We start from the raw sequence: 15,757 nt of genomic DNA on the forward strand, positions 1-15,757 counted from the left end.
TGGGAAAGAGATATGAATACATTATTTTCAGTGGAAAAATGGGGAGAAGCACTAAGTAAAGTCAATAAACCTACTCATAGCCTAAGTTTATACAAAACCTTTTATAAAATTATCCATTGCTGGTATTTGACTCCATGTAGGGTAAAGAAATGTAAATATAATTATTCTGAGAATTGCTGGAGATGTTTAACCTCTGTAGGAACATTATATCATATGTGGTGGGAATGTGAGACTGGCTGAGATAAAAAGAAAGCCTTCAAAAATACTTTCAGTATTATGTTCTCAGAACATAACATTATCCCCCCAAACATTTCTATTCCATATCGAATTTCCAAATAATAGAAAAGGACTTCTAATTTTATTAATTCATATATTTATGGCTACTATGGAAAATCCCTGTATCGCCCTTATGGTCAGATATCGTAAACCAGATAAATTACCAGATTCGAATGGAAGGTTTCTTTAGGAGAGCAGGGAAACTTACAGAATATAAAGATATATGGTCAGAGTGGAGTAAAATTTCCAAAAAAGTAATAGTAGTTTGGTTATCTCCATAACAAATAATATATGGGAGTAGGGAGTTTGTACAGTTTGCATATTGTTGGATGTAAAGTTATAGAAAAAGAAATAAAGGAAATAGATATATGTACAGACAAAGATGAGATCTTAAATGCTCCCATCGCTCAACGCAGTGGCGTACATACCAGGGTCGCAGGGGTCGCGGCTGCGACCGGGCCCGGCCCACCAGGGGGCCCGGCCGCCCTGCGGCCCAGGTATGTACCCACAGGGCCAGCCTCTTCTGCTGGGGGACCCAGGAGCTGGCCACCTCCGGGCCCCCCGAGGCTGGCCCTGCTGTCACCCGGCTGGCACGCGCGCGAGGGAGCACTGTCCCCTGAGTGCTCCCTCTTCAGCTCCCTCGCGCGCCGCACTGATACCGGAGCCAGAAGATGACGTCATCTTCCGGGTCCGGTATCAGTACGCGGCGCGCGAGGGAGCTGAAGAGGGAGCACTCAGGGGACAGTGCTCCCTCGCGCGCCCAGCAGCCGGGTGACAGCAGGGCCAGCAACACCACTGGACCCCAGGGAATCCCCTCAGCTCTCCTACAGGTAAACGTGTGTTAGTGTGTTAGTGAGTGTGTTAGTGTTAGTGAGTGTGTTAGTGATTGTGTTAGTGTTAGTGAGTGTGTTAGTGTGAGTGTGTTAGTGAGTGTGTTAGTTAGTGTGTTAGTGGGTGTGTTAGTGAGTGTGTTAGTGTGAGTGTGTTAGTGAGTGTGTTAGTGTGTTAGTGAGTGTGTGTGTGTGTTAGTGAGTGTGTGTGTGTGTTAGTGAGTGTGTGTGTGTGTTAGTGTGTGTGTTAGTGTGTGTGTTAGTGAGTGTTTTAGTGTGTGTTAGTGTTTGTGTGTGTTAGTGTTTGTGTGTGTTAGTGTTTGTGTGTGTTAGTGTTTGTGTGTGTTAGTGTTTGTGTGTGTTAGTGTGTGTGTGTGTTCGTGTGAGTTAGTGAGTGTGTGTGTTAGTGAGTGTGTGTGTTAGAGTGTGTGTTAGTGTGTGTCTGTTACTGAGTATGTTTGTGTGCGTCTGTCACAGAGTGTGTGTCTGTCAGTAAATGTGTGCGTCTGTTCATGAGAGAGTGTGTGTGTGTGTGTGTGTCTAAAGCACTTACCTTTCTCCAGCGCCGGGGATCTCTCCGTCCCGATCCGCCTCTCAGCTCCGAATGCACATGCGTGGCAAGAGCCACACGCGCATTCAAACCGCCCATAGGAAAGCATTACTCAATGCTTTCCTATGGACGTTCAGCGTCTTCTCACTGTGATTTTCACAGTGAGAATCGCAGAAAATCCTCTAGCGGCTGTCAATGAGACAGCCACTAGAGGCTGGATTAACCCTCAGTGAAACATAGCAGTTTCTCTGAAACTGCTATGTTTTCAGCTGCAGGGTTAAAACTAGAGAGACCTGGCACCCAGACCACTTCATTGAGCTGATTTGATCTGGGTGTCTGTAGTGGTCCTTTAAGTGTGTGTTTATGCATGCACTGGCGTACATACCGCGGTCGCACGGGTCACAGCCCTGCGACCAGGTGCTCGCCGCCATGTGTTGCGGCCCCAGCCCGCGCACAGTAAGCGCGGGGGGGGGCCCACGGATCAGTTTTCGCACCGGGGCCCCATGGGTTGTGTGTACGCCACTGGCTCAACGTTTAGATAAAAATTATATAATATCTATTGATGTTCGATTTTAGCACCTAGGTTGCATATCAAAATATTTTTTTTTCCCCAATATCAGATACTAGGGCTAGGATCCTTGATTGCACTACCTGCAGTCTTACTGCAAACACGAAACTGCATAATTGAATAATCGCAATCTGCAAATCCAATATGAGCTGTTAAAGAACAAAAGCCATAAACAGAGACCTTTGTCAGATCATTCCAAACAAGGACTATATTAAAACATACATTTATTTGCTAAATAAAAACTCAACAGACTTGGCAGGCGTGTTCTTTAAGTGTATTGACAGTTTACCGCTTGACATTGCTGGACTACGTTAAGGAAAACTACAACAATACACTGTAGCTTTTATGGTGATTAGTGTAGCCCTTTCAATAGAATCTTTGAATTGATTTCATATGAATGTACAATGTACTGCATGAGTCTTATGGCTGACTGTGTGGACGCATTGATCTGTTAATTCCCAAGCCGCTCACAGAGTTAGCATTTTTCATTTATTAATCTGCACGTGGAATAAGCCAGCTGAGAGCTTACCTGTCTTCTGGCACTGCAAGAGTTTGTTGTGAATTACGTCCGCAGCCTCAATAAGAAATTTGCTCTCTTGTATCATCTGCAGTAATGGAAAAACAAAAAAATCCATCAAATGGTCATACAAAGCAATTCTATTTATAAAGTAATAATCACAGTGACAATTTAATTTCTAACAGTAATTATCATACAGTGAACCTGATCAAGGCTACTGTGGTCAAGCAGGTTAAAAAAAATTAAATAAAGAAATGGTCAGCTTTAATATATAGTCATGCTCTCCTTACCAGCATTCACAAATTGTTTTCCCAAAAGTGGTGGACCTACCAAAATATCTTCAAGTGCACAGTGAAGTGACAAACACCCTACATACACACTCTCTACAGCCCCTGCGCGTGCGCACACACACACTACACTCTCTAACCACACATACTACACCACAGACACAACACAACTGAAACAGATTTATTTACACAAAACCACCACATCATGAAGCAGCTCACTCACAATTCCACCACCACACATGCACAAAAACTTTTCCCTGACCCTTTTGTCATCTGGTATCGCACTGATGGAGACACCAGAGCCATGTAACAAGCACACACAGTTGAATCATGTCTTTAAATTTGCTTGTCCTCCACAGCATACACAGCCTTTTTCTGATGCAAGAGCAACATGCTAACTTTGAGGGGGGCATGTTTGTCACTGGCAATGAAACAAAACACCTTCTCTACGGTCCCATGCCATCCAACTGGGCCGCTATGATTAAAAAATGCCTGGGCCAAACAAAATTTCTGGCCCTGGATACCAGCATTGTAGATATACTTTGTAGGAATTGTTGACGTTGATTAGGACTCTCATACCTCCTACCATTTGGAGATATAAGATCAGGATGGGTGGATAGAGCTGAGGAAAGGCATCAATGGCACTGCCCACAATGGGCAGGCTCACCCATTGAAGGCTCCTGTCTGGATTTAAGGATCTACTAATCCCTTATGTAGAGCCATTATTTGCATTTCCATGTTTATAATATCGTGCAGCTTTATTTATTGTCAGATATTCATCCTAACATATGAGCTGAAAGCTTTGTTACTGTTCTAACATTGTTACGTTTTAATAAATTATGTTCCACTTTGTAAAATTGCATCCAGTGCCACAGTTTGCTATATCTATACTTTTATATTGTTAGACAACTGATATTTGAAGATTGTTGCTTTTCTATAATAATAGCTTTTATAATCTATATCTTTTCTTAGATTTTTATTTTTCATAAACTTTAAGAGTAACTTTTAAAGTTACGGGAGAAAAAATAATTAACTTTGAACATGAAAGACCGCTGACATTTGTAAATCAACTAAGCCCCATTTCACGGAATTAACTAAACAAAGGAAATTGGCTTGATTGAAAGGGACTTTGTAGCAGATATTAAAGATAATGTTAAAATATTTAGATAAAAAGGAAAGATGAAAATAGAACAGACTTCCGTGGAAAATTGCACCAGTCATTCAATTGTTTGCATTCAGAAAACAGTACAAAGAAAAAAGTATATATGCATGTGACAATCTCAATTTTCTGACAATGAAACTGGGAAAATAAGAAAATGTAGGAAATATAAGTTTATTCACTATGGCAGAAATCAGAGAATTGACAAGGGAATTTGTAGCCTAAAATAGCCTGGGAAAAAAAGAAAATGAAATTGAAGACTTTTTTTAAAATCAACAATTTTGTCCTAAAACTTGCAATTCCGTTGTCAATTATACTCCATATCCCCTTTAGTTAAAGGGACACTATAGTGTCCAGAACAACAACAGCTTATTGTATTAGTTCTGATGAGTATACGCATTTCCTTCAGGCTTTTTGCAGTGAACATGGTCTTTTCAGAGAAAATGCAGTGTTTACATTACAGCCTGGGGATACCCGAAATGGCCACGCTTACTAGAGGTGCTTCCTGGGGCATTGACACAGTATTTCCACCCTCTGCATGTAGACACTGAAGTTTCCTTATAAAAATGCATTACATCAATGCATCTCTTTGAGGAGATGCTGATTTGCCAGGGCTGTGTTTGGCTTGTGCTGGCTCTGCCCCTGATCTGCCTCCCTGACAGGCTCAGCCAATTCAATGCTTCCCTATGAGAAAGCATTGTGATTGGCTCAAAACACCACATCTGTTGATGTTAGCCAAACAGGCAGATCAGGGGCAGAGCCAGCAGCAGCAGACTGGAATAAAAGTAAGCTTTTACTATATTTAGAGGGGCAGAGAAGCTTGTTGGGGTTTTAACATTATAGGCTATGGGATACATTTGTGTTCCTGATCCTATAGTGTTCCTTTAATACTCTGTTTTAATAGTTTATGTCTATTCCCAAGGTCGGACTGTGCCGGTGATGCACAACAGTACTTTTGGAATAAATATCTATACATACAAGTCTGCAAGACACCATGGATTCATAGGATACGCTTGCATGTACCTTGCAATTTTGAGAAAAGTCTCGGGTGAGAGCTGAATCCAAGATCCTTATCAACGATTTTAATTAAGGACTTTAAAGTATGAATTATGCAGTTGTGTGAGTGCACTTTCTCTTGTGTATATTTTTATGGTTGGAGCGAGGCACCCGGGCAAGAAACTTTAAAAAAGACAACAAGTGCAAGGTACTGGCAAAAGTATATACTTATGTACATAGACAGAGAGAAATTATTTTTCCATTGTAGATGTAGATTTTTAGAATATTAAACTAATTATCCATCTATACCCATGGATTTTGCGCTACTAGAGTATTTCTCATTCTTTCCTAAAATGTCATTCACCAACACATTACTATCCTGTATTTTAGGGATTTGTATAGATTATTTATTTGTATTATATAACTAAGTAGGTATGGAAGATGTGAAAGTTCTGATATTTCTTTATTAGTTTTGCCAGTTTTTCTCATAGTCCACATGGTCTTTATGTTATTGTGTTTTCTTATATTAGAGCTCCATGCAATGTATCCATTTTTCATTTGATCATCTGCATGCACGGCTTTCCGTGTGGTTGTAGATTATTGTCTTCATTATCTTGAAATGCAATACCTATTGTAACTGACATTCACGTTTGCAGACTTAAAGGAACACTACAGGCATCAAAACAACTTCAGTTTAATATAGCAATTTTGGTGGACTGCTGAGTTCTATGCCATTTAGGAGTTAAATCACTTTGGTTTCTAGATGTTCACTTGCTTTAGAAATGTATTTTACCTGCTCTGTTAATTGAGATTTTATCACACACAGGAGGCTCCTACAGGGTTAGAAAGCCATTAACAGAGCAGGAGATGAATTCTAAGTTAAACAGACTGTGCTATTAAAGAAGTTTAAACATTAGATTACTTTTTACAGGAAGTGTTTAGGTAGGATGTGCAAGTCACATGCAGGGAGGTGTGACTAGGGCTGCATAAACAAAGTTATTTAACTAAAATGGCAGAGCAGTGAAATTGTACACCAAAACTGCTCCATTAAGCTTGTTTTGGTGCATATAGTGTCCATTTAATAATCTTACTGATTTTTTTTTATTGATATATATATATATATATATATATATATATATATATATATATATATATATATGATATATATAATGTGGATTTGGGTTCCTTGAGAATTGTTTCAGTCTTGACTAGTTACATGATGCAGGGGTGTGGAAATTAAAAATAAAAATCTACTTGTCCAAAGGACTCAATACAGTAGCACAATCTACTTGTCTTTAAAGAAAATATTATCAGATTGAAGTACCTGCCTAAAGTCCTGGACATAGTTAAGGATATTCCGTAAAATCAAATTTTTCTCAAACTAAATCCAATTGGAAAAACAAAAATGAGACAAAACAAAAAGCTGATCCAGAAAAAGAAATCTCTAACACAACAATAGTCGAGACCTTTTGACCCAGTTCTATCCAGATATAATTTGTAAAAAAAAAAAAAAGCGTTTAGAGAATAACCCTGAGTGTTCCACTTTCTGTCCTAGCAGTGCTAGAGGCAGGAAAAAAAATTCGATATGAATTTTAGGATACATTTCCTGTTCTAAATGAGTCTAACAGGAATAACATATACCTGTTTCACATAACTTTGAGTGACACTTTGCTAATCCAGTGATGGATTAGATTGTTTTTGTATCGGTGTTGCCTCGTATCTCCATGTATGTGCGAGTATTTCTATTTAATTGTGAGTGGCTTGGTATGTATATGTGGTTAGTTTGGTGTACATCAGTGGCATGTGAGTGTGGGGCAGGGTGTAGGTTCATGCAGTAAAAAAGTAGCCAAAATATTATTTAACAAACAATAAACACAGATAGATATTAACATATATATTCTCTTATTTCATTCACACAGCCCGAAGCATTCTAGAGAGACTATGGTCATTTTCCAGGATGAAGAATAAAAATAAAAATGTGTGTTCTTATAAAAAAAAAAAACTGTCAATTGTACTCTTTGAGGAATATATGCTCTTGTGCTTAACATTTTTTCACATGTCTATCAGTTGCCTTCTTGCCAAAAATATCTTGAAAAGCTATTCATGCTGTCCTTATGAAGGAAGTAAGGAGGAAGTGCATCTAGTGGTTTTCAGTCTGACAGTCACTAGAGGGGATGTTCTCAGCCAAATGTAAACACCGCTGTTTCCACGCAACAACAAAAAAAATCCCGCTCTCAATATCATCTCGGGAGACAAGGAGAGCTGGTATAAGGGACAATGCTTTATTGAGCTGGTTCTTTGGACTGTACAGGTTTCTATGTGCAGGAATCTGACTGCATTTTTAGTAATGCAGTTTCTTAAATGTAAACATTTTGAAAACAATTCAAAGCAATGCTAAAGTAGTACACAAGAATATAAATTGTTAAATTAGAATGGGTTACTTATTGAAACCTATAACAGAAAGTCAAAAAAGCACATACAATAGATTAGATTAATTTGTTGGCCTGACAATACAATTAATCAAGATATGGCTTTGTATTACACATATCACATGCAACCCTACAGCTTTTGTTAAGTAAACAACACTTATAATCAGCAAGAATAAGATTAAATTAATTATACACACCAGATCAAGGTAAGTCCTATGAATGTTTGTTTTACAAACAAACAAATCTATTTTGAGAAAACTATTTAAACTATAGACAAAGAAGGCTCTTAGGACCTAAACCTTTGGGCCTTTATGTACCACCACAAAATATGACAGAGAATAACTGAAAATAGCCATATATTTTTGTAAGCAAAAAATACAAAATATCCTTGCCATCATACTCAGTAGACACCTGTGATTTTTCAGGAAGATGTTCATACACCTTTTTCCCTTAAAATGTTCTTCAGACATAGCCTGCATCAAAAACCACTATCTAAAAGATACCGCTGAATCGGAGAAGGATTTTGTAATTGTGTGCAGTAATGTTTGTGCTCATTAATGGCAGGTGAAGAAGGTGACTTGCCACTTGGTGGATGTTTTGGCCTAAAACGGTCCTCCGCTGATTTACAAACATTCTAGAATTCTTAGGGGATTCACTGATTCATAATATGTATAGCCAGTTGGGGATGCTTTGATGGTATTTGTTGCGAGAAGTGTTTTACTTGTTATAGATTTGTGCATTGGAGTTTGTCCTGACCACTCAAACATTTCTCAAGCTCTCCAGAGGTTAACGATTTGCTCAACAGCCGTTTAGATGAGATTTCAATTTTTCTATCCAGTTGATGGCATTCCTATACAGTGCACCACCAAACGTGCAACAAATATGTGTTGTAAAATGACAAGTAGTACAGTATTTTCCTCACTGTTGGATGTTGACAGCACTTAACTTGTTATCGTCAGAGCTCAGTTTTAAAAGCGAGCTTTAAATGCACTAATAAAAATGATATTACACCACAGAGGTTCTGTTTTGACAATGACAATAGAGCCAAATTGTGTTTCTGATTCAGAATGCCTTCAGCAAAGATAAAACTCCACTCTTAAAACCAGAACAGATGTCATCGATAACAGTCTCGCATTAGCTCAGCAGAGGGGAGTGATGCTACCCAGAATCAATATTGGAACATAGTTGCGCAAATCCCAGATTTTAACTGTCTGCAAGCAACACGTTTTCTGATTGAATATGGAAATGTGTCATTTAGGACACTATTTTTACTGAAATTACAACTTTCTGGATTCTTATCTAATATGTGAAACCACAGAAGTAGGTCATACGAAATCAGAAATAGGAAATAAAGATAACTAAATGTATTTGTAGATGCTTCAGTTGGGAAGGATCGAAATCCTAAAACTGCCTTTAATTAATTAAAGGAACACTCTGGGTACCATAAAAACTTTAGCTACATTAAGTTGTTATGGTGCTGGCAGGTGCCTGGCGCCAATTTACCTTTAGGGATTATTGCGTTCACACACTGTTTAACCCCCGAAGTCTTCAATCTAGCGCTGATTAGCTCTGCTCCTGTCCCTCGTCTTTGCTGAAAGTCTTTAAAGAAGTAGACCCAGACAGGAGCACTGTTAATTGGTTGAGAGTATTAGCTGACGCACGCTCTAAGCCAATCGAAAACTTCCCATTCACAAAATAGCTTCAGAAATTTACTTATTTTTCTCAATCCAATCGGTAGCTACTGATTGACTGAGAGCATCAGCTGACACTCTCAACAAATTAGCAGCGCCCCTCTCTGAGCCTTACTCTTTCAAGACTCTCAGAGAAGGGGAAGGACGGGGCAGAACTAAATGGCACTCTATTCAAGACTTTGGGGTTAAACCATTTATAAACAGTTTAACGTTTAAGGTAAGCTGGCACCAGGGATCTGCTGGCACCATAACAACTTAATTCCAATTACGCTGTCTCTTGTCGAGACAGTGTTACAAAATAAGTTCATTCTGATGCGGAGGCATCAGAATTGCCTTACAAAGCTGCTTGCTCATAATCCTGAATATATTTGCTCCTTATTGGGTTTCGTTGGTGTTAATCAGCTTACTAGAACAGCAGCACGGATAAAAACTGCAACAGCTTAAAGTCTTCCAAACAAAATAAGTTATTCTGTGGATTGCTTAAAGGGGCACTCCATGCTAAAACGGATACATTCTTTTGTGTCAGTAGATAATATATTAACCCCTTTGGGACCAGGTCTTTTTTTTTTGTTGGTGACTTGCAAGAGACACAAGCAATTTTGCAGATTGTGCTTGCTAAATCATCCTTAATTTCTTTTTTTTGTGTGTGCCCCAACAGATTATATACAACTACAAATGTACATAACGGATTATTTACAAGTGTTTATATATGATAAAAAAAAAAAATGACAAATAATTGTTTCATTAAGTTTGGACTCAGATAATTTCTACACAACTAGTGCAGCTACAGGACACTTTTTTTAAAATTAGTTATTTAACAGCAAATGCCCCATGAGGCATGCTGACATTTTAATGCAACATTAAAAAGTTTGTATTTTTATGTTTTTTTCACATACACAACCTCGTATTTTGCTGTGTAGTTTTGAAGCCTTGTTTTCTATTCTAATGAAAAAAAAAAGTATGTGCTAACCCAGTGGTTCCCAAACTGTGTGCCGTGGCGCCCCTGGGCACACAGGGGCGCCGCCAAAGGTTTTCCGGGTGCTATGATCATATGAACATAGCACCGGGAACCGTGCCTCCCTCTCCTCTGCCGGCTCTGCAGGAGCGGAGGGGAGATCAGAGATCTCACTCACCGGCCCGCTAGCACTGTAATGCTGCAGCCGACAGGGGAGGGAGAGAAGACCCGGGGGAGCTCTAACCTGCAGCCCCGCCGGGTTCTCCTCTCTCAAGCTTGGAGCGTTGCCGCGGTTACCACGGGAACGGTCCAAATCTCACGAGTATGAACTCTAGCCTGAGCTGCAGACTAGAGTTCACGCTCACTACTAGGACTGCCAGGGCATCTCCACCGGACCACCAGGGATGGTCTTGTACTGTCCCACCTCCCAGGCAACGGTAAGAAGGGAGGAGGGATATGTTTTAATATTTTTTCTCTCTTGTTTTATTAAAGAAAAAATACAAATATATATTTACTAATCTGCCCTCCCACCACCACCACATCTTCCCCCCCCCCACACACATACACTGTACCCCCATACACAAACACACACACACACACTGTACCCTATAGACACACTAAACCCCCCCCCACACACACACACACACAAACACACACACAATACCCCTCACACACAATGTGAGACACATAACCCAAACCAAAAAAAGAAAACCCTTAAAGCAGCTCTGTATTTGTTTTACCACACATAAAGTGCTGCATTGTGTTCCCCTCCCTTTTTGTTTTTAAAAACTTGGTTTATTTTCAAAGTTATACATAAGGAAAGGTAGGGACTACTTTTCCTTATGTAGAAACTGCAGGTTGACAAAAGGTGGTGCTTTAGTCAAGCTCCATATCATTTGTCAACTTTTGTCATTGGCGGTCAATACTTGCTCACCTCCTTCCAGAGTTGACACAAATGGGATCCCAACGGCATAATCAAAGCACCCCACATGACCAGCGAACTGGACATGCGCATGATATGATTGGGTGGCTTAGGGTGCTCAGCATACCCTAAGACAAGCACAAGTCAGCAAGGGGGAAAAAAAGTGACAAAGCTGCTTTAATTTAATAATTTTATGTAAATAAATAAATAAATGTCAGGCATCACTTTGTAAGTACCTTGGCCAAATCAGAGACTTGTCCATTACAGCATTTCAAAAGCTGAGAATAGCAATGTTAAATCTGGGTTGCATTTTGGGGCACCTCCAAAGTCCAAATGACTCCATTTGTCCAATTGATTAGGGGTGTAGTGTTAGGGAGTGGTAACAGTTAGTGAGGACTTAGAACAGTGGTTCCCAGTCCTCATGGCCCAGCTACAGTTCAGGATTCATGCATTTCCCTTTTCTCTTCCAATGGAGATACTGACAAAACTTAGATGGCACCGGTCTTCATGATGCTGTGGACTATAACTCCCATCACTATTCCCCCAGTTAAAAATTATTACAGTAAATGCATATATACCCCCTAAAACCCAATCCAAAAATCAGCAACAACCCCACGTGCCCCCAACACTAAACAATCATAAAGGATCATTTTATAGATCCACCAGATAATTATTTGCAGAGGTCAACAAAAAAGTAGAGCTTTACCCTTAACAGCTTTCATCTACAGCTGGGTCAGTCTTTCAGGTTTTGAGAATCCTGTGACTTTGTTCATGGTCAAGCCAACTAGAAGTATAGTAGGACCAAGATGGCCTTCTTCATAATTTTATACTCTAACTCAGGTGTTTCCGATTAATTTTTCCCCCACGGAAAAAAAATTGTGCCGTTTTTTTGTATGCCGGTGTGTATATCGGTGCTTGTATGTGACAGTGTGTGTGTGTGTATATCTGACACACAGATACACACACTTTGACACACAGTGTGTATATTTGTGTCAAGGTGTGTAATTGTGTTTGTATGTGCCAGTGTGTGTATGTGTGTGTGAGTGTATATCTGACACACAGATACACACACACGGGCGCACAGATACATACACTGACACACAGAAACACATACATTGACACACAGTGTGTATCTGTGTGTGTGTGTGTATCTGTGTGTCAAAGTGTGTGTATCTATGTATGTGCCAGTGTGTATGAATCTGACACACACACACACACACACACACACACACTGGCACACAGATACACACACCTTGATGCACAGTGTGTATCTGTGTGTGTGTCTCTATGCTTGTATGTGCCGGTGTGTGTCAAGGTGTGTATATCTGTGTTTGTATGTGCCAGTGTGTGTATTTGTGTGAGTGCGTGTTTGTAGGTATGTTTTTAGGAGTGCTGGCATGGAGTCCCTGCGGCCCAGTGGGGCTGCTGGGCGGCTGGTGAGCGGTCACTGGGGTTCAGTGGGGCTGCTAAGCAGCTGGCGTGCAGGCGGCAAGGGAGCAGCGCCTCTTAGTGATGCCAGAGTGACGTCATATTCCGGCTCCAGCATCACTGCTGTGCACGCGAGGGAGCTGATCATGGAGATCACTGCTCACTGCTCTCTTGCCAACCGCGGCTATTTTATTTTTTATTTTGGGTCTTCTTCCACCTGTTCTATACAGGGCCAGACTGGCCCCCTTTTAAATCATTTCCCCTCAGTCTGTGCCAGCCTGTGTCAGTCTGAGGGAAGTAAAGAAGAAGGATCTGGTGCGGCCGCAATTAGGCTGCCCGTTGCCGAAGGGAGACCTGTCAATCTCCTTGCACTATTTACCTAAATTTAGGCTGCATGCCCCACCTCAGAACGCAAGCCCCACCTCCTGAACAGAATTTCCGCCTCCAGCGCACAAGCTCTGCCCCCGCATGCAGGTTGCTGACCTCTCTGGGAGCAAAAGGTCACAAAATGGCAACTTCACCCACCAGTGCCATGTACACTTCAGCCATGGCTGTGTGTGTGTGTGTGTGTGTCTCTGCTAGTGAGTGAGCTTGTGTGCGCGGCTGCTAGTGAGTGAGCTTGTGTGTGCGCGCGGCTGCTAGTGAGTGAGCTTGTGTGTGTGGCTGCTAGTGAGTATGTGGCTGCTAGTGAGTGAGCTTGTATGTGTGTATGTGTGTGTGTGGCTGCTAGTGAGTGAGCTTTTATATGTGTGTGTGGCTGCTAGTGAGTGAGCTTTTATATGTGTGTGTGTGTGTGTGTGTGTCGTTGCTAGTGAGTGAGCGTGTGCGGCTGCTAGTGAGTGAGCTTGAGTGTGTGTGGCTGCTAGTAAGGGAACGTGTGTGTAAGTCGCTGCTAGTGAGTGAGCTTGTATGTGTGTGGCTGCTAGTGAGTGAGCTTGCTTGTGTGTGTCGTTGATAGTGAGTGAGCTTGTGTGAGTGTGTGCGGCTGCTAGTGATTGAGCTTGTGTGAGTGTGTGCGTGGCTGCTAGTGAGTGAGCTTGTGTGAGTGTGTGTGTGGCTGCTAGTAAGGGAACCTGTGTGAGTGTGTCGCTGCTAGTAAGCGAGCTTGTAAGTGTGTGCCAGCTAGTGAGTGAGCTTGCGTGTGTATGTCGCTGCTAGTGAGTGAGCTTGTATGTGTGTGCCTGCTCCTGAGTGAGCTTGTGTGTGTGTGTGTGTGTGTGCCTGCTCCTCAGTGAGCTTGTGTGTGTGTGGTAGTGAGCTTGTCTGTAGTGTGCATGTGTGTGTCAGTGGGCTCTGAAAGCACCAATATTTTGAATTTGAAAACAAATATACCAATAATATTATGTAAGGCTATGTCTTGCCACCCCAGATGATTGAGTAATATATAGGCACACACAATATATAGATCATCTGGGGTGGCAAGACATAGGAAAAATGGCTAATTCAAAACACGGGTGCTTTCAGAGTGTGTGTGTGTGTGTGTGTATATATATATATATATATATAGAAAGTCTGTGTCTTGGCACTCACCCTTTCCCAATAAACAATAGGTAAATATAAATGCCTAGGTGCTATCCCACGTTATGTTATATGAATGAATGAAAAGAGATGCACTCACAGGTCTTGATAGATAAAAAAATCGGTATTTTTTATTCTCCAAACAGGATACACATTGTCCGATCGACGTTTCGACCCCTTAGGGTCTTCCTCAGGATCCAGGAAGACCCTAAGGGGTCGAAACGTCGATCGGACAATGTGTATCCTGTTTGGAGAATAAAAAATACCGATTTTTTTATCTATCAAGACCTGTGAGTGCATCTCTTTTCATTCATTCATATATATATATATATATATATATATATATACACATACATACATGCACACACATACATGGCACAATGACTTATGGACTGGCATCAATTTTTTCTTTCCAGGGCTGCTTTGTATCCCCAGTCCGGCCCTGGTTCTATAAAGCCTGCTTATCATGGCTCTGCAGCAAGGTAGTAATTCTTTGTTATTGCTCACAAGTACCTTGTTTACTATAATTCACTATATTTTTCCCTTTTATTTAGTCCCTGTTATTTCTATGAGATCATACGTAACATTATCAAGATACATTTTGTTTGTTAACTTCTTGGTCTGTTTATTGCTGGTATTGTCATTTTGTCACTTTATGTGAAGGACATTTTTTTATTATAGTGTATTCGATTTTATTTTAATTTGAAGTGCCACTTCACCTTTTATTGTCTCGTACAGTGTTTGTTTTTTTTTGTTTTTTTAATGGCTAGTTTAATCTCACTGGAATCCTAATCCTAACATCATCACAGAACTATTGGTGCGTGAAAAGCAGAACACAACGAAACACACATAGCAACTTTAAGACTGTAAAAAATTCCATTTAGATGACAAATATGTGCTATGAGTTCAATAAGACGTCAGTTTGTATAGCACAAATGCAAAGCTTTCAACAAAATACTGTAGCAGAGCAGTTAGAGAAAAAAGCAGTCATTACGCGTCAAAGAATCTTATTTTTTTTCCAGTGACAACTTTGTTGAAGTCCTTTTTTAATATTTTTATTTGACTATCATAGTCCTTGGAAATCTTCTACACATAAATTAGCTATTGTTTGCAAATAAGCAGAGGCCTACCTAGGTGTTAAACATTCCTAGTGGGTGGTGATTTTAGGAGTTATATAAGGGTTGTTGTCATTAGCTTGGCTAATATAGCTTGGTTGCTTCATCTAAGTGTTGCTTCTAAGTGTGTGTGGTTGGAGATATTCTAGAGAGTTTTACAGAAGCTTCAACTGTCTAAGATTTGTGCTAAGCGTTTTCTTTTTTACTGTCACAGGTAAGATTCATCTGTAGGAAAAGGTTACTGATTACACAAGGTTTGATTTCCTGTTGGTAATTATAAGGCATTTGATTTGATTAGTTAGCTACTTGCTATTGATTGCCGTTTAAATTAGCTATTGTTTGCAAATAAGCAGAGGCCTACCCAGGTGTTTAACATTCCTAGTGGGTGGTGATTTTAGGAGTATATAAGGGTTGTTGTCATTAGCTTGGCTAATATAGCTTGGTTGCTTCATCTAAGTGTTGCTTCTAAGTGTGTGTGGTTGGAGATATTCTGGAGAGTGTTGCTTCTAAGTGTGT

General features: G+C 40.4%; 1 protein-coding gene across 1 annotated transcript in view; it reads right to left on the reverse strand.

Moving 5' to 3' along the window:
* Window positions 1-15,757, reverse strand: part of PLCL1 (phospholipase C like 1 (inactive)) — a 281,756-nt gene that overhangs the window by 80,180 nt on the left and 185,819 nt on the right. Inside the window, exon 4 of the mRNA XM_063429886.1 lies at window positions 2,754-2,829. Within this exon, the coding sequence (XP_063285956.1) occupies window positions 2,754-2,829 (76 nt within the window). The remainder of the gene's footprint in view (window positions 1-2,753; window positions 2,830-15,757) is intronic.

Source organism: Pelobates fuscus, chromosome 8 (genome assembly GCF_036172605.1).
Source record: "Pelobates fuscus isolate aPelFus1 chromosome 8, aPelFus1.pri, whole genome shotgun sequence".
Lineage (NCBI taxonomy): Eukaryota > Metazoa > Chordata > Amphibia > Anura > Pelobatidae > Pelobates > Pelobates fuscus.